Source organism: Prunus persica, chromosome G1, assembly GCF_000346465.2.
Source record: "Prunus persica cultivar Lovell chromosome G1, Prunus_persica_NCBIv2, whole genome shotgun sequence".
Taxonomy (NCBI): Eukaryota; Viridiplantae; Streptophyta; class Magnoliopsida; order Rosales; family Rosaceae; genus Prunus; species Prunus persica.
Window position 1 is genome coordinate 37483238 of NC_034009.1, and position 19589 is coordinate 37502826.

Genomic DNA, 19589 nt, shown 5'->3' on the forward strand with positions numbered 1-19589 from the left:
AAAAGGAAACAGTTCATAACATATAAGGGAATAGATTGGGCAACTACCTTCAACAATACCTCTTTTCCTGCAATGCTCAAAGTCTGTTCACGCCAACCTTGTAATTTTTTCCAGACCCTTTCCTTCAGGTATCGAAAACAAAAGGTTTTATTTCTACCTAACATCATTGGGAGGCCAAGGTACGTTGCATGAGAGTCAACCCGAGGAACCCCTAATACACTAGCCAAGCGGCTTTGGGTATCCATATGAATATTGGCACTAAAAGCCACACAACTTTTTTGACAATTTATCTGTTCACCAGAAGCACGCTCATACACTTCAAAAATGTGCTTTAACACCCCACAATTATTATCAGTCGCCTTTGCAAACACAAAACTGTCATCTGCAAAAAATAAGTGGCTGACTGTAGGAGCTCCCCTACAAATAACGATCCCTTGCAGCTGCCCTTGGCGTTCTGCCTTTGATAGCAACGTGGTAAAACTTCCGCACAAAGAAGAAACAAGTAAGGCGATAAAGGGTCACCTTGCCTTAATCCCCGTGTTGGGTATAAAATCCGAGTAGGTTCACCATTCACCAAGAATGAGTAGGATACAGTTGTCACACAATCCATAACCATCCTTACCCACAGAATAGGAAAACCCATAGCCAACATCATTTTCTCCAAGAACTCCCATTCCACACGATCATATGCTTTACTCATGTCCAATTTCAGGGCCAAACTCCCCTTCCGTCCTCGTCTCCTTTGTTTCAAAAAATGAGCGATCTCAAAAGCCACTATAGAATTATCTGTAATCAACCGTCCAGGGACAAAAGCACTCTGACTTTCTGAAATAACGCTCTGCATAACAAACTTCATACGATTCGCTAAAGTTTTTGCTCCAATACGATACAAAACATTACATAGACTTATGGGGCGCAACTGAGCCATGGTTCGTGGCTCCTTAACTTTTGGTATCAAAGTCACGAAAGTATGGTTTAGTTGTCGTAACATATCATTGGATTGTAAAAAAGCTCTAATAGCAGCCACTACATCATCTCCTACAATTCTCCAATATTTTTGATAAAACAAAGGAGGGAGACCATCTGGACCAGGTGCTTTTGAAGGTTGCATTTGAAAAACTGCATCTTTAATCTCCTGATACGAGAAATCTGCTATTAGTACCTGTTGCATATCTGCCGTCACTTTAGGCTCCAAGGCAGAAAGAATTTCCTCCATCATACTTGACCCTCCATTGCACCTTAATAGTATGTTTGAGAAACACTTCTTCCCCTGTACTGACTTGTATTAAAATAGAAAAGTTGCAGATGGAGACGAGGTTCACCATCCCCTGAGACTCGTGTTTTTGTTTTTGGTGAATAAATTTTGAAATTAGACACATAAAATTGCACAACATTTTGTGTGGTGTGCAACTCATAACTCAATTATAACCTAGTCCCTGCCGAGGAAGCAACATTTTATACAGATCATCCAAATACATTTTGGGCTTCCATTCTGCCATTGATGAAACATGTGGTCCTCCTTACGTTACTGATCACAACACTTTGCACAGAGCATCGCATGACTCTCGAAATATGTTAAGGGAAACGAATACATATCATCACAGCCCATAAGGAAACAGAATTGCTTCGATACAAACTTCACACTAGGTTTAAAAGTTACACGTGTCATATGTACATCAAGTCAACGCAAAAGGACCGTGACAAAGTTGACATCGAACGTAGCATAAGTTCCTTCAAACTAGAAAATTGTTTGTGTTTTTCAGACGGCACAAAAATCTCTTGAAGAAGCAAACCTGTAGAACCTAATTCATCGTATGAAAACTGAGACTGAGACTCGGGCATGAGGCATCTCTCTTTACTAAATGTTCAATCGAAGTTGTCAATTTTGATCGGATTAATCTCATCAGCGACCTTGAAGCGTCCAACTAAACGTGCGAAGAAAACCATTTGCTGTTCCAGCGTGAACTTGATGTTCTCAGCCTGTGCATGTAAAAATACAACATCAGTCTACTCTTTCCAATCATTTCGATTTGTTACTTAATACATCAAGATGGAAAATATAAACAGAAAATACCTTACGGAAACCATGTTGTTCTCCTTCGTACTCCACAAGAGCAACAGGCAAACCCTTTTCCTTCAAAGCTTTGTATATTTTACGAGCTTGATCTGGGGGTACAACCTACAAAGTAAATCGTATTCATAAACTCATAAATAAAACCCAAAAATACCACCATTGAATTAAACAAATGCCTCGTTTTATTACATGGTGACTGTTGATAGAAGGGTAAAAGAAAAAGAAAAGAAAAAGATTATCGGGCAAGATCTGCTTACCTTGTCTTCCAATCCTTGGAACAAGATTATCGGGCAAGAAAACTTATCAGCAAAGTTGATTGGTGACCTATCATAGTAATCCTTTTCACTGCCTGCAACCAGTTAAAATTGCCTCATATCAATAACAATAAAAGAACTAAGTACAGCACGGTGGCACCCAATGTCATCGTCTGACTTACCAACGAGATTATCAATATAATGAGATTCAAATTTGTGAGTTTCTGCCCTCAACATGTTTAAGTCGGCTACCTGCTCAGGGACCAAATAAACAAATAAAATTCAGTTTTATAGTTCATAGCGAATTATGTGCAATGTAGAAGGATATTAGTTAATAAGAGAAGAAATAAAAAATTTATAAATATAGGGAAAAAAAAAGAGTAGTAAATTTCTATCAAGCTTCAGAAAGAATGTTCGCATATAAAAGCAAAGAATACAGGAGATTCCCTGAAGAAGAGGCCAAATCTTAAATATTCATATACAACAGTCTTTCATAATGCAAAAATATGACCATCCCTCAGTTCTCTAGTTAATAGAAAACCGAGGGATTGGTTAAGAGGGATTTGTTAAGAGAGACAAAAAAAAATTAATAATAAAACCAAGTAAAGAGTTAGGCACTCACGCCATACAAGGAAGCTCCTGCCTTGAAGGTGTCTCTAAAAGCAAGGGCAGCTAAGGTTGTGTAGCCACCTGCAGAGCCCCCAGTAATACAAAGCCGCTCCCCATCTGCCTTTCCGGAACCCACCTAGATAAAAAAGTATATATTACCCTGGCTTGATGGATGATCTATTAAGTTAATCATGACCATTTAGGTAGGGGAGATGAAATGAATACCAGATATTTAGCACAACTGCAACAATCATCTACATCCACAATTCCCCATTTCTTCAAGAGCCGTTCACGATATTCCCTGCCATAACCTTAAAACCCATTGTCTAAGATATAGAGGAATATAATTTGAAAGGCAAATCTTTTACTGGCCAAACTAACTCCATCAACAACCACCCATGTGAAAAGTAAAAAAAATAAGCAAATATAGTAAATGAGTTTGAAATATAGAGTGTAATCAAAGATAGCATAAACTCAGGATTGACAGACAAGGGGCTGTCTTACTAGTGCCATGAATATGCAGCAAAAAGATCTCATAAAGATAAAATAAAAAGACAACATAAGGTTGAGAACAAACCAGTGCTTCCACCATAGTTAACGTCAACATATGCCCAACCACGACTAGTCCAGTACTGAACACTCAGATTTAAGATTCCACGTGATTCAGCTGTGGGCCCTCCTGTAGTAAATCAAAGAAAAACAAAGTTGTAATGAATTCTGTTTATAAGAACAGCTAAACCATACATTGAAGAGAACGGACGTATTTGACTACAAAGGGCACCTAACTAAATGGCATTGCACAAGCGTACTTGTAATGTTACTACTATAGGTAAATTACGGTTGAAATGATCTACCCTGCTATATAATACTGTATGTTCCATTGTTTCCTGTTCTAAATAACTTGTTGAAACTTATAAAGTGTAATCCTTTTTAAAATGAAAGACTCACCTGTCATCCTTTCAGAAAGTGCATAACTATATTTCAAACTAAATGCTTCAAGACCATTTAGGAATTATAACTACGAAAATTCAAATCACACGTACCATGGCTTTTCAATAACATTGGAGGCTTTTCATCATGAGTAGCTTGGTAATTGGGATTTGATGGTGGATAAAAGTATGCAAAGGCAGTTTGACCAGGAACTTCTGTTGGGAATTCAATTAATTCAGGTAGGCTGAAGTAAGACTTGTATTTTAAGCAATCAGGTGAAGAAGACCAAATAATCTTGAAATCAACTGCTTTCGATTTATCTTCATCCAAAGTAACCTGCAAGAAAGAAAAAAAAAATTGGAGACATGTGACACTAGTGGTTCAATTTCCAAAAAAATAGCCTTTGCCTGACAATAGGAAGAGGTATTTTATGATAAGATATAAAATATGGTAAACACCTTAGCCACAGACAACGGATCAACTTCTGATGCTCCTTCCACGTATAGGCAATTGATCCCCAAAGTCTGCGTAGACAAATATGAAAATTTTAAAAATCTATAATCAGGTCAGATAATTAACAACTTTAGCACAGAAACTTAGTGAAAATAAGGTTTTTAGAAGTACAATATTATCAATATCCGTGAAAGGAATGTTAAGCAGAGATAGTGAGCCCTGAGCATCATCCAGAATTCCAAGATATGACCTCCCATTCTGCCTACATGCAAACATCCAAACTTAAGCTAGACTAAATTGCGTAGTTGATAATTTTTACAAATTACAAGTCAAAACAAGATTAACGCAAAACAACCACAAATAATTCTTACCTATAGCTGCAAGCAATTACGTTTTTTTGTTCATGGCTCTGAATAAATTCATAAGAATTGATGCCAAAAACCCATAGCGGTTTAGAAAACTCAGCATCCAAGGAATAAACTGATATCACCTCATTGTCAGACTCAACCTGTTAATAAAGCAAAAGTGAATTAAGAAAAAGTATATATGATAATAAATGCCAACTGAGGCCAAATATTGTTGTCTGACTAGGCAGCATGTTCAAGCAACAGAAAAGTGAGTATAGTGTTATTTGATTCAAAATACAGTTGTCTGCTTAAATAAATAAATAAATAGGAAAATCTGTTGTCTAACTAGGTAGCATGTCCAAACAATGTTAAATGAAGTATATTGTTCTTATTATTTGCAATAGATAAGCCAGACAGAAAATTTACCCATTTATAGAGATTCCAGTACCCACTTTTTCTGTCTGTAATAAAATATAGCTCCCCTGCACATTTCAAGCATAACCAATAAGTTCAACAGTTTTTTGTCTATCTTAATAATTGAAAATGTAATATATAAATTTCACTATACAGAATAAACAAGAGTGAAAGAAATCGGTAGAATCTAAGAAACCACATAAATTGAAGTGTTCGATTGTGAACAGTAACTGCCTAGAGTTAGTCATGGAATGTGATCCTTAATCGATATTATATTGGTATTCAATATTGTTGACCCAACCAGTGCTTTACAAAGATAAAATAAGTTCCCCTTTGTGCAAAGGATGCACATATAGGTTTTCCCTGCTAATAGATGTACCCAATACTTGTAGTAAGTTCAGTATATTATACCTTGTTAGCATGAGCCTTTAATAACACATTCCAAACTTAAATATGTTCATCAACCAATAAAATTTTTTTTATAGAAAAAGGGTACCTTTAGAGGACCACTTGGGTTCAATTGGAGACTCCTTAATCGTAGGATCAGAGCCAGCAACACAGATTCGTTTGTGGACTTCTCTGCATGGAGCAGATACAAATCCGTTCAGAATTCAAAAAATGAACCTCCAATAATGGATATGGATTTATTATTAAACCAAGTGATCATAGAGTAGGACAACAGCAAGAGGAAGAACAGAGTTACAGAAGGACAAAAAAGCTATGTAAAAAATGTTATTCTTATGTGCACCTATATAACAGTATTGAGTAAATATTACTACAGCATATGTAAATAAAACTCAAAGAATGCATGAAGTGTGTACATTACAAGCCATACTTTGAAATATTAGTGTCTTCAGTGGTGACCTAATGTTTCTTGTAAAGATAAATTTTGGAACTGAAGAAAAGAACGAATCCTGAAAAATGATTAGATTACCCGCTGTCAGATATATACCCAACCCAAAGTTGAGCCTGATCCCATGGCATGTTAGGATGGCACCATTCAATCCATGCCAGTCGTTCACCTTTGGGATCCAAACGGGGGAAAGCATAGAAATCAGTTCCGCCTACTAGTACTTCTGGTTCTGGATGTCACATGGTACCCGCATTAATTAAATAATATCAAATGTACTGCAATACGTTGAGTGTTACACATATACTATGTCATTGGAAAGTGAAGCAAGACATGGGTTTTTGACAAACTCTTACCCCGAATGTTCTTGCCGTCTAGCCCTACTGTTACAATTGTTGTTGTCGAATTAGTACTGCTTTGACGACGATCTACACAAAATGAGAAATGGGATTGACACATAAATGTCTTACTGAATATATAGAAACGAAAAGCAGAAGAACATGCTTATACTAATGCGCCACATCCACATACCTTCCTGGACAGTGACAAACCGGTTAAGCCGTGCATCAAACACCCCATCGGCATAACTAACAACTGGGCCACCATAATCTGGAGTGAGTGGTACAGGTGAAGAATCTGGATGGCACCAATATTAACACAAGTCATCATCTTTCAAATTAAACATTAATACAATTTTGCTTGAGAATTCGGAAAACAACAAGAGTATATAAACAATGATATGGAAAACACCATATACCATTGGAACTCAGGGACTGCTTGTAAAGGCGTTGATCCTTGTAATTGGAGAAAATGAGTGTATCCCCAGAAACGCTGAAGGCGCCACCTCCGTACTCCTGAGCCAGAGTCCGAACCGCATAGTCCTTGGGCGTAATATCAACCGATTCACCCTCCGGTCTATCCGGTTCTCTCACCAGAACCGCTCGTCTATCCATACACCAAACAGTTCCTCGTTGGTGAAAATACAAATAAATCCATGAAAAATTAAAAAAGTATATATAGATACCCTGATTCAGAGGGGCGAGACTCGAGCCAGATGAGGCGGCCGAGGGAATCGACGGCGATGCCGCCGAGTCGCTTGGAGGCACCGGAGACGACATCGGCGGTGATTTGGGATTTCCAGGAGCCGTAAGGAGCTGAGATTTTCTCTGATTGCTTGGGCTCCGTGGGAGAAGATGAAGAAAACGACATTTGCGGGCGGTTGTGGGTGTTAGTTGGGGCTCTGGAGCTGAAGCGTTTACTAATACGATTGAAGTAAGAAGACGAGAAGCGAGTGAGAGTGAGAGTAGCTATGGATGAGACTGAGAGAGCCATTTTGACTCTCTCCAATCTGCGTTTTTATATTTTTAAAATAAGACCGTGTGTTTCAGGAAATCGCACCCCAGAAAAAAACCGTTTTTTAAGCATATGCACAGAAACACCGTTTGGACGTTTTGGAATGGGCGGGAAACCGCGGGCTTTTAAGGTTTGGGCTTCAAACGCTACTATGGCCCGGGTAAGAAAACGGTTGAACCTCTTATGAGCCCTAAAATCACTTTTATGGCCCGAGATCTCGTTAGTTTTAAGCCCAGAGGTGGTTTGCCAGTTTCGTTTGAGTTTTAATACCAGAAGCGTTTTGGATCAAATTGGATCAAACTGCAATTATTTTGGTTCACTTCGGTTTGGCCTATTTTAAAATCGTCTATGATATTGATTATTTCAACACTTGGCATGTTATCAACATTTACAGTTAACTTTCATCACCCACATTCATATTAACCATTTGTTACCAAAACTAAAATTCTTAAATTTCTACATCCTTTAACTGTAAAATGTTTTCTCTAACTACTTGCTTAACTTCGTATAAGAGGAAACGATGGAGCTGAATCGATCACTATATCAACTGATTTGATTCAGTTTATACTATTAATTTGAGGCATATACTAAAATAATTTGAACCGTGATGTTACATATTTGGCATGCGGATTAAAGTCAAACTCGAAGCAAATCAAACAGTACTCACCCTATTCCATTTAACTATTTACTAAGTCGATATTTAGCGTGGATTATTTCATAAGTGATCACTATCTTAAAAAATACGCAGTACAAAGATAAAATATATGGTGATTTGGGCTGTTGACAGACGTTTTCATCATGTCAGAAACAAGAACTATCTTTGTTGCAATCAACTTATTTTTGTTGTTAAGCCTTCATAAACAAGCGCCTAACTTGACAACAACTTGTAGATCAATTATTGAGCGATGAGAGAGAGATCTTGACTTCATTGTTTGTGCATGCTTTGTCCACCCCATTGTCTAATCTCTTAACATCAAACACTTAAAGCAAACTTCACTTCTAAAACTGTGCTTTTATCCAAATAAAGTTGCAAACCAAAACTACATCTTGTGACATAGAATTACCAGAAGAGTTAGCGCATCTGACCATCCCATCGCAGGCACAATAATTCTAATGAATGAAATGATAGGTGGATTAGTTTTCAAACAATTATCTAATCTATTTTAGATTTGCAGAAAAAACCATCTCCAATTATCAATCATCCAAAATTTGAAATTATTAATTGATATATACGCGTAGTATATGAAAGTGTTGTTTTGTTAGATTGTCGATTAACAAGAGAAAAGTAGTTTAATTATTTCTTAAACGTGTGGTTCAGATTCACAGTCTGACAACATAAATATTTATTTTGAAAAGAGAGAAATACACTGTATATTCACGCTTCAAATCAATCAAATCTATATTATTGGTTTTTAACACTGTTGTAAGTGGTCAGATGATGGTTTTGGTTGTAACTTTATGTTGCATCCAGGCAAGCTAAACTCTTTTGGCAAATTCATATATATTCATATGGAACCCACCTTTGCTGCAGGTAACTTGGTCTTGCATCCAAACCCCAAGTGTTTGCTTAAAATGACCGTAGCTTTTTCTCTCTTCCAACCATACATGTGGTAGATGTTTGCTCAGCTAATGGGTCATTTCCCAAAAAGAAAATGGCTGCAATCACGGAATTAAAACCAATTCTTTTCAATGAGTTTTCAGCACTGAATTTTTAATTTGAACTGTATTATTTCATCATGAATTCTTATCTGATTAAAAAAAAGCAGCCAGCAGATGTATGATTAGATGATTGCCTGCAGACTGATTAAAGAGTAGCATTGTCCCTTCTCTCTATAATCTTCCTTTCTAATTATGGTTAATACTTGTTACAAGCACTGATTAACAAAAATATATATATAAGAATAAAAAGGCCTATAACTTTAACACAAAAAAAGGTGCCTATAACACAAGAGATGCTGTTTAATATTTGTCAATGATCATGGTTTCATGGTGATGCTGACAGAACAGACTCTTTAAAGTTGATCATGACAAAGGAGCCCCATCTAGGTCTTGGACTCTTGGACAATGGCAGTGGCCTCCTACTTGGACTTATTTGCTAGCAAAATTGAGTGATTTTAATTTTTGTTTTTGTTGTTTTTGTTCTGAGAACAAATTTATAATTCTGCAACACATAACACTGGCAGCAGTTTGAACTCAAAATGAGCAAGGGATGCCTTGCTGAACACCCCAAAAAAAAAAAAAAAAAGGCCAGAAACTAGAAAAAGCACTTTGGATACAAGCCAATTATTTCAATCACTAGCTTTTGCTGCCTAACATGGGTTTCTGATAAGACCATCTCTGAGAGGAACTAAAAGGAAACAGAGAAAGAGATGGTCACTAACAAGAGAGGAAGAAAAAAAGAAAGAAAGCAAATTCCATGGATAAACAGAAGAACTGTTTGAGGGGAAAGATGAGCTGCACCTCAATAATTATTCAGCACTTAGGATGGGGTTTGGAAAAGCATAAAGCAGCTGATATTGATGCTCTACGAGATGATCAGAGAAGCACATGCCAAACCAACATTGACACAGTCCTTTTTTCATGTATCTTTTTTGGTGGTTTTTTTTTCTTCCCCCCCTGGCCCTTGCCCACATTCTGTTTGTGGTCCGGCCTCCCTTATCTTATCACATTCAACCCCCTACCCTTCTCATCACGAAACTTTGTCACATCAATCTTTTAGTCCCATTAGGTTTCCTTTCTCTCCTAACCAACTTGAAGAAAAAAAATGAAGGGTCTCTATTTCATTTCCCACTTCAAAGATTCCAATGACACAACACAAACACACCCAAGTGACCAACCAAACTAAATTTCTACCTTCCCCTCTCTCTATATATATCCCCAATTCGCCTACACTTTGAGATACTCTTATCTAACATACCCTTCTTGTATTTCTTGAATTCATACATCAACCAAAATCCTGCAATGCCGTCTGTGCACTCTAGCCCCTTCTACCACATGGAAAACTCTGCTATATTGAATTTTCTCCGGCATAGTCACACACCGGGCCAAAAACGTTCATCGAAGTCTTCATCCGGAGGCCTTCTCAAGATGTTCAAACTCTTCCCCATGTTGACATCAGGCTGCAAAATGGTGGCCTTGTTGGGAAGACCCCGAAAGCCTTTACTTAAGGACAATGCCACCACAGGTACAATTTTCGGGTATCGAAAAGGCAGGGTAAGCCTGGCCATACAAGAAGACCCTCATTGCATGCCACTCTTTGTGATAGAGCTGCCAATGCACAGTAGTGTGTTCCACAAGGAAATGGCATCGGATATAGTCCGAATCGCGCTGGAGAGCGAGACCAAGACGAACAAGAAGAAGCTGCTGGAGGAGTTCGTTTGGGCTGTGTATTGTAATGGAAGAAAGGTGGGGTATTCGATTCGGAGGAAGCAAATGTCAGAGGATGAGCTTCATGTTATGCAGACTTTGAGGGGTGTTTCAATGGGGGCAGGGGTGCTTCCAAGCCCGTCCGAAAAAGAATATGCATCGGATGGGGAACTGACCTACATAAGGGCAAGGTTTGAGAGGGTTGTTGGATCAAAGGACTCTGAGGCTTTGTACATGATCAATCCAGATGGGGCTGCAGGGCCAGAATTAAGCATTTTCATTGTAAGAGCTCACTAGCCAGCACAAACTTGTTTTCCATTTTCCTTAATCTAGGTTATATTAATGTTATGTAAACGAAGGTTTTCAGATGTTTGAAATCATGGAAATGTTATATCCAATATGCCGAAGCCAGTTTCTTGGGTTCCCTCTGATACCATGAAATTGGATTTTCCCATGCCCAATATAATTTCTGACTTCAGGCAAAAAAGGAAGCAAATTAAGGGAAGAATAAAAATAGCTGTTAGGGCAACAATTAGGAAATAGATTTGATTATACTGAAAATTGTACACAAATCACAGCAGGAAAAAAAAATGTCTCTAAAAGCTCATCAATTATTTGGCATCGAGTAAATGTCTTGATTGATTGATGATTCCATGAAAATCTCATATGAAAGAATTATTAACGGGCTGGAAAGTGTTTGGACCACACTAGCTAGGCCGGTTTAGGCTTGTACCTGCAAGATAAAACTAAAGAAAATTGGAAAAGAAAAAAATTCCTCAAATAATCCCATAATCTTATTTGATTTGAAGGACACATTGTGAGTCAACCACACATTTTACTTCAACGATAAAAATCGTATATTTTTAAAGCCTTCATTCATAGATCATGTTTGCAATCATTTAAGACATTTAATTGTAACCAACAAAATAAGCGTATACGGTGCTTCAACAAAACATAAAAATGACAACCATTGATTGAGTGAAAAAATGGTTCCGAATTTTTTTTTTTTTTGGTGTGCAATGATGATTTTTGAAAGAATACCAAAAACATAGATGAATCAGATCGTTGAAATACAATACAAAATAGCACAACAAACAAGGATGTCGGAACAAAGGTGTCTTTTTTATTTTCTTGAACCTTAAGCCTTATAAGCCCAAAGTGAGTCCTACTGGATTCAACCAGTGCTCCAATAACAAGGACAGGAATGGGCTTTGGCATTGCACAACAAAGTACAAACATACAAACCCTCAAGCTTCCAGAACAGCTTCATTCTCATCTTGTATAGACAGATTCATGGACAGAGAGAGATGGAGGTATATTTTAGTCTGAATATGTTAAATTAAAGATGGTCAAACAGAGTTGTCCAGCAAAACCTGACCCAAATGAATTTACATAGATTGCAAGCTTATCCTTTTTGGATAGAATTGGGGTAGGTTGGTAAAAATACAGAATCTGGTTAGATCTTCTCTTGTCTGAGTAGTCTCTGTATTTTAATTTGAGCCAATCTGTCAACAGCTTGCATATTCAGCAAATGCCTATCTGACTTATGTGCATATAAAACGACTTGTAGTCTTGTATTTACTTGTTAGATTTGATCTTTGAAGGTTACTGTAAGAAAATATCATTACTAGTCAAAACCATGTAGACAAATGGTACGACTTTACTTTTTCTCTCTAGAAGAAAAAGATAAGTATGTGGCTCTATGGGACTCCATGTAGCACAAAATAGAGTTCAAAGTTTACCAACTGAGAGAGTGTAGCACAAAATCCCAACAACAACCATTGCTTGAAAAAGATCAAGGCAGAAAACAATCTCTCAAATATCATGGGACATGAAACACCTCAAAAGTGGAGGGCATAACCGTTCATCTTCCACTAAAACATTCCAAAGAATATCACAGCATCTCCACAAAATCCAGCAGTTCCACCTCCAATACAGAGAGATCTACAAGAGATCTACCACAAAAGTAGCAGATCTATCAAGATCTTCCAAAAATCAACCCCAAAAGGCTGGAACACAAACCCTAGAGAAATAGGGATAGTAATAATAATAATAATAATAAATAAAAAAATAAAAACCTTGCAAAAGCAAGGATCAGACAAAACCCAACAAAAGTTGGGAGGAAAAACCTCTCCACAATGTAACGGGGAGAGGCCCGGATTATTAGCTAAAGGGGGTGGTTCCAAGAGAGATCCCCTAAAACCAAGGAGATTTTCAAATCTGGTGTAAGAGGAAAAGATGCATGAACTCCAAGCTAGCATTAAAGAGATGAGTTTCAACCAACGTTTTAATGACCTATAATGTGATTTAGACTAATGGTGGGCATGGTACGGTATTGAGCTCGTACCGCTACCAATATTGAAAATTAAAACCAGTATGAGATTATCGTTTGCCAAAGTTGGTACCGTATCATACTGTGCCAAATCGGTATCGGTACTGTACCATTTCGGTACCAAAATGACACAACTAAAATATGAACCAATTCAATATTCAACATATTCATTCACCAAAATAAGTGATGCCTAAGTTACAGATTCAACATACTCAATATCCAAATCCTAATCAACATATTCAGTATCCAAAATCAACCAAATCAATATCCATCAATCGATTCAACATATTCATCAAATCCAAATGGTTAAAACTCAGGCATTATGGCTTACAAACCAAAATAGTTAAAATTATGCCTTATGCCTTATAAACATACCCAATAATAAAGCTTAATCAATTTTTAACAAAAGATTCTTTATATTATTATTGTTTTATATATGCTAATACAGTGATGATGCCAAAACTGTCACGTCTGACTAGTCAATAAAAGAAACCATAGATGATGCATACATGGAAATTTAAGAACAAAATAATGAAGATATTGATCTTCAAACTAACAGAATCCAAAGGCCACTCTGAAAACTATTCTAGGGTAGAATAATACTGTTTTGAAATTTAATACATGAGGTTCTTGTTTGTATCCCACAAAAAAAAGTTAATGGAATTCAGGTCCTGGTTACAGAAAGGCTTTTATATGTTTCTATTTGAAACAACTTTTAATTATCAAATGAATCAAAGAAAAAAGCTCTATAAACATACACACAAAGGCTATCAAAATATAGAAAAAGCAAGAAATCAACAACATAGCACAAATGGCATAATCCATAATCAACAACACAACACAAATATTTATATTTCAGTATCGAAAAAAAATTATTTTTTCAGTATTCGATACTGTACGGTATTGACCGGTACCAAATACTTGATGCTGTACCATACTATATTGGTACGGTACGGTACGGTACATAATATTTCCCCATCCTAAATGAAACGGTAAGAAATCGGTATGGTACGGTATGGTTAGTGTACGGTTTTGGTATTTCGGTTTTAGATGTCTACCCCTAACTTAGATATAAAATGTAAGTTCGGTCAATTGGTCATAACTTATCAGATTACTTCCAAGTTCAAGTTTAACTCCAAGTTCAAGTTTAACTAAATTTATATATGTATATAAACTCAATTGGATATATTCCTACGTTTTATGAACGGATATATTGAAAGGATGTTGGAACCAATGAAACGAAAATTAAGCTTAATTACCTAGGGAACAAACCTTTCTTAATAAAATCATATAGAAGATGAGAGGAAAAACAAACAAGAGGCAAGAAGAAGAAAAACAAGGAGAATATCAACAACTATCTTAACCAAACTGTTGACCAAGGCGAGAAGGACAAGGTACCAATCATCACGCGGTATTGGGCTACACCCTATTTGTAGGACCAACACAACCGGCAATTGGGTTGGAAGGGGACACCATGGGACCCACCTGATAGTAACCTGGACAACTGGCCCAAATTTCTCTGATCGCAGAAAAATATCTACCAAATAAAAACTGGTCACGGCCCACCCTGCAGCCTACAACCGACCGTACACAATTTAAACTATTTTCCCTTAACAATTTTTTTTTAACCGTAAATGTAAAATTTGTAAATGAGTATTGCTCGGAGGGCTACCAAGTTTATTCACCGTCTTTTGTTCACCAAATTATGACAGACATTATTGAACCTTTTTAATTTCTGGATATTCAAAAACTAATAATTTACAAGTGTATCAACAAATTGTTTAGTGAATGAATTTATCGACACAAAATTTACGAAAAAAGGCAATTATACGACGTGAATTAAATAATTAAACAAAACAGTAAGCTCGCTTCTTTTCACTAAAGTTCGAGTCTTCTCCACTCAGGCACACAGCTTCAGTTTAAAAAAAATACAAGCTGAGATAAGAGCTAGTGCCATTAACCCTTTTTCTATTTTAAAACATTAGTACACAGTTTTTTTGGGTTTGAAAATTCTGAAACAAGTCGGTGACTGTGGGGTAAGGATTTGGTGCCAGCTGTAGTATCAACTGCCCAACTGCTTCTTGCCAAAAGTTACACCATCCAAAAAAATCCATAAATAGTGCCACGTGGGCGGCTAGGATGCAATCATGACGGCGCTCTTGCCACCGAGCTGGTCAGCGCGTGGTTGTCAGTTTTGAAGCCACAATTTGCTAATACTAAATTACACATGTACGACTGCTAAAAAAAATAAAAAAATAAAAAAAATAATTAAACATGTACGGTGGTGGGGCGGCGTACGTAGCGTTTTTATGCTCCTCCTATAAAACAATTCCTAAGGGACAAAATCCAATCTTTAAAAACAATGAAAAGATATGATCTACTTGTTCATGAATTAGGTCCCCTTTCATGATTTCATCTTATCTTGGAACAAAAATTAAACTCCAAAAGAGATATTTGTATGTCTTGCCAAATAAACATTTGAATAATTTTTATCATAATTTCATTGGGATGTGGTTGAAAGGGTTTTTCTAGAATATGGTACATAGCATTGAACCAAAAGTACATTAGATCATACCATGTGAAACACAAAAAGTTTGTCATTTCCAAGTAAATTGAAGCTCATCGTAATAAAGTGGAGTATGGGACAAATTTGTCCTCTATATGCAGTGATTTGTATCATTAAATCGCGTTAGTACCTTAATGAAGCTAAAAAAGAATAGAAAATCAAGTAACTAGATAAATTAACAGGTTCATCTTGTCCCTGAAAAAGAAAAATTTATACACTTATCGTTACACGCAATGCAAGATAAGTATTACGAGTAAATGTATGATGTGATCATCTCACATTTATCCGCAACGCGCATCATGCACTAAAACAAAATAACTAAAAATATGGGGGGGGGGGTAAAAAAAAATTTCTCTTTTTATGGGATCAAAATAAGGGTGAGGGTGACGCTCTAGGAAGATGAGTACGGGGAAAGTAGCTTTCGTTTCTTGGAAGAGCCTAAAAAGTCAAAGGGATTCAACTAGAATCACGTGAGATTCTTACAGCCTGGGAGTGGGGCCTTCCTACGTGGAAGACGTTGAAGTCATCCTCACACTGCTTTAAAACTCAAATTTTAAATTTCAAGGAGGCCCTTCTTTTTATCAGGGTTTTGCTTTTTTAGACGGTCGATCAGGAGCCGTTAATTTCAGTGACCCAAGGCTATAAGGCAGGGACTTACAGCTGTAATTGGGTAGAGTGTGTGGCTAAAGTGGTCAAAAAGGGAATGGGCCCACTTGCCATTTTTAAACGTTTTGTGTTGTGTGTTGTGTGTTAAACAGCTCTGCAATTCCTGTCATGTGTTAAACGCTCCCTAATTTATAAGTCCTCTCCCTCTTGTCCCCAGTACGAGAATGATTTAATTACTTTTTTTTTTTAATCCTCGAGATTTCTTTGGCTCCTCTCCTCCTATACAGTGATTTACCGTTTTTGCCCCTCTCCAATTGCGATGCCTCAATTTCTTTGTAAATTAACTTATAGGCCCTACCCTTAACACATATTGTTGTTCTTAACCGTCATGATTCATTTTGAAAACAACACTAGGAAACAAGTCAACATATCCCAATCAAACATCGTTCATATGAAGTAACTCAATTCCATTTTAATTATGTTTGACAACGATTTATGAGGTTAAATATCTAGGGCTAGATATAACTATGAGTATATTTTAAATCATTTACGTTCTAGAAGATAGATCGAACTTGGACAAATATGAGTGGACTCTTAACCAATAACCATAAGTGCAAGTAGGACTATAGAAAACATAAGAAAAATGTTTATAGGGTGAAACGGGAAAAAAGTTGTGTTGGGCAGTCATATCACGCAGCAGCAGTATTCAAGAAATTTAAATAATAAAAAAAAAAACCACTAATTCTTATGACATAGTATATTTTAATAGGATTATTTTTTGACACTGTAATCTGTCAGAAATTTACACGAAGAAAGACATGACAACTCATCTAAATCTAAATATGTTGTTGGAGGAAGGGCAAAATGGTCAATAGGGCAAAACCCAGAAGGTCGAGACTCGAGACAAGGCAACAATTAGACCGGGACAAATTTGTTCACAGAAAGAGAAAATAAAATGGAAAAAATTGTGAGAACAAGGGGTGCGCATCTACGCGCACTCAGTTCTAGTTATTAGTAGCCTTACCCACTTTATAAAAGCCAGTTTCGTGGAAGTACCCTTCCTCTCTAAAAAAAGGCTCAAAACCATCGGATTGGGCATCCAATCAAAACAGCAAATGCATGCACCTCTTCCCATATATAACTCAACACCCAAACCCACCCTTCCTCTCATTCTCTCCTTAACTTCCTCTCTCTCTGGCATTTTCACAAACACCACTCACTCATCTTACTCATCTCACTCATCTCACTCACCTCACAAAACCAACCAACACTGTTTCAATGGAAGCAATGAACAGGTGCTCGTCTTCCACTTCGTCTTCCGACACTTCCTCTTCAGAGTCTTCTCTTCCCAGAAATCCTAACAAGCCGGAACGCATCAAGGGTCCGTGGAGCGCGGAAGAGGACCGGGTCTTGACCCGGCTCGTCGAGCGCTACGGACCCAGAAACTGGTCCTTGATAAGCCGGTACATAAAGGGTCGGTCGGGTAAGTCTTGCAGGCTCAGATGGTGCAATCAGCTGAGCCCGAACGTCGAGCACCGACCCTTTTCGCAGGCTGAGGACGAGACCATTTTAGCTGCCCATGCCCGATTCGGGAACCGGTGGGCCACCATTGCCCGGTTGCTCCCGGGTCGAACTGACAACGCCGTGAAAAACCACTGGAACTCGACGTTGAAGAGAAGGGTAAGAGGAGAGCATCACCATCATCACCAAATAGACGGCGTTAATTTTGTTGGCGGTGGCGGCAATGTAGCTAATAATGAAGGGATGAGCACGAGTTCGGTTTCTGGATCTTTGGTTAATGGGTCGGTGGAGTTTGACCCGTTGACCGAGTTGACTTTGGCTCCCCCGGGGATTAGCGGGGCCGCTATGGTGTCGGTGCAGCAAAGGAGTGAGAGTTTGCCGTCGGGGTTTTGGGATACCATGAGGGATGTTATAGCTAGGGAGGTTCGAGATTACGTGGCAACAACATTTTCTGAGCCTTCGGGGCTTCGTTGATTATTAATCAATGTTCTTAATTTCTATTTATGTCCTGTTAATATGTGGTTTTCAATTAGTTCTCGTAAGGCAAATGTAATATTTTTCGAGTGCTATAAACTTAGAAGCTTTGCAATGGGTTTGTTGCAGTTAACGGCCTTTATCGCTGCACCCGAAATCTTGTGTTCGAATCTCCTCCCCTCCTCTTCTCATATCGTTTGTATAAAGTTCTTCAAGTTGGGGAAATTCTACTTTAAACTGAGCGTTACAGCCTGTCACCAATGAACAAGTGGAAGTTAGTATGGAATTTTATGAGATTCGAAAAGACAAAAAAAAAAAAAAGGGGAGGATGTTTAAGCTGTTAAGTATTTAATTAGTGGGCTTAGTTGGATGCTTATTTTTCCAAGTTTGCTTTTGGCCAACAATATATGCTTGCTTGCTTTTCTGAATTTGTGAGGGTGCAAATTAAAACTGGGGGCTATAACTAAATTATTGTGATTGGAATTTAGTTATAATTAGGGAAATACTCGTTAACATAATTTTCTTTTTTTGGTAATTGGCACCTACTGGAAGTACTTTGGATTCTGGATCCCAGCTGCCCAGAGAATATAATTATATCCATATTAGGCATGTCCATTTTAAAAGGAAAGCACAATTGGGATAAGAACGTATAAATATATACAATACCAACAAAAGAAAACGACATAACTAGTCAACCGAAAAAAGAGAACAAATTATGTTGCTCAACACTAGTTTGGCTAACATTTCGTTACATTTTTAAAAAAGTTGTGTGTAAGGGCATGTAGCTCAAATATTTAAAAGCAGTTGCATGTGTACTCGAGATCCTGTTTTCAAATCCCCCTCCACCAATATCAATTGTAAAAGAAAAAAGATGTTGGGTTATGAAAATTGCATGAATTTTGATTTAACTCAGGTCCTTACAAAAGCGGACTATTGTTTTTGCTTTTTCTTCAAGAACCTATTGCTATGCATTTAGTCTAGAATCAAAGTGCAATTCGTCCCATGTGCATGAATAAAAACAAGTTCAAAGTCTGATTGAAAGCAATTTAAAAGGCCACCACTGACTTGTATCCCTCGTCATGGAAAACGAGACTTTTGGAATCACTTTTCTGCCACTGGAGGAAAAAGCGTACGACATAGCGGCACCTTGTTTTGGCGTGGTTGTGAGCCAGTGTCACTCAAACTCAAAGTTGTGCCCCACTTCTACAGAAGCACTTTTGGATTTGTGTAGTTGATTCATGCATGTTTTAAATCTGCCAAAACCCCATCGTAGAAAATTGGAAATCATAATAGCGACATGTGACCACGTCAAATGTTCTGGGTTGTCAAAGGCCCATAGACCAATAATAGCCCTAGCCAAATCTTGGGTTTTCAGTATAATATAGCCCAGTTCTATGTAGACTATAACGCTGGAGTAAGGCCCAATACAGGAGAAGAACT

General features: G+C 37.5%; 3 protein-coding genes across 3 annotated transcripts; 2 read left to right on the forward strand and 1 right to left on the reverse strand.

Moving 5' to 3' along the window:
• Positions 1550-7312, reverse strand: LOC18791500. Its single transcript, XM_007225102.2, has 18 exons — positions 6956-7312; positions 6689-6876; positions 6463-6567; positions 6288-6359; positions 6016-6163; positions 5578-5660; positions 5094-5149; positions 4692-4828; positions 4492-4582; positions 4326-4391; positions 3981-4203; positions 3515-3616; positions 3163-3248; positions 2951-3073; positions 2511-2580; positions 2332-2423; positions 2075-2179; positions 1550-1980 (listed from the first exon to the last, which is right to left on the reverse strand). The coding sequence occupies exons 1-18, from the start codon at positions 7261-7263 to the stop codon at positions 1867-1869; spliced, it is 2169 nt and encodes a 722-aa protein (XP_007225164.2). The 5' UTR covers positions 7264-7312; the 3' UTR covers positions 1550-1866.
• On the forward strand, positions 9995-11116 carry LOC18792469 (protein MIZU-KUSSEI 1). Its single transcript, XM_007223810.2, has one exon. The coding sequence runs from the start codon at positions 10246-10248 to the stop codon at positions 10945-10947; it is 702 nt and encodes a 233-aa protein (XP_007223872.1). The 5' UTR covers positions 9995-10245; the 3' UTR covers positions 10948-11116.
• On the forward strand, positions 17083-18401 carry LOC18790285 (transcription factor MYB44). Its single transcript, XM_007223765.2, has one exon. The coding sequence runs from the start codon at positions 17433-17435 to the stop codon at positions 18147-18149; it is 717 nt and encodes a 238-aa protein (XP_007223827.1). The 5' UTR covers positions 17083-17432; the 3' UTR covers positions 18150-18401.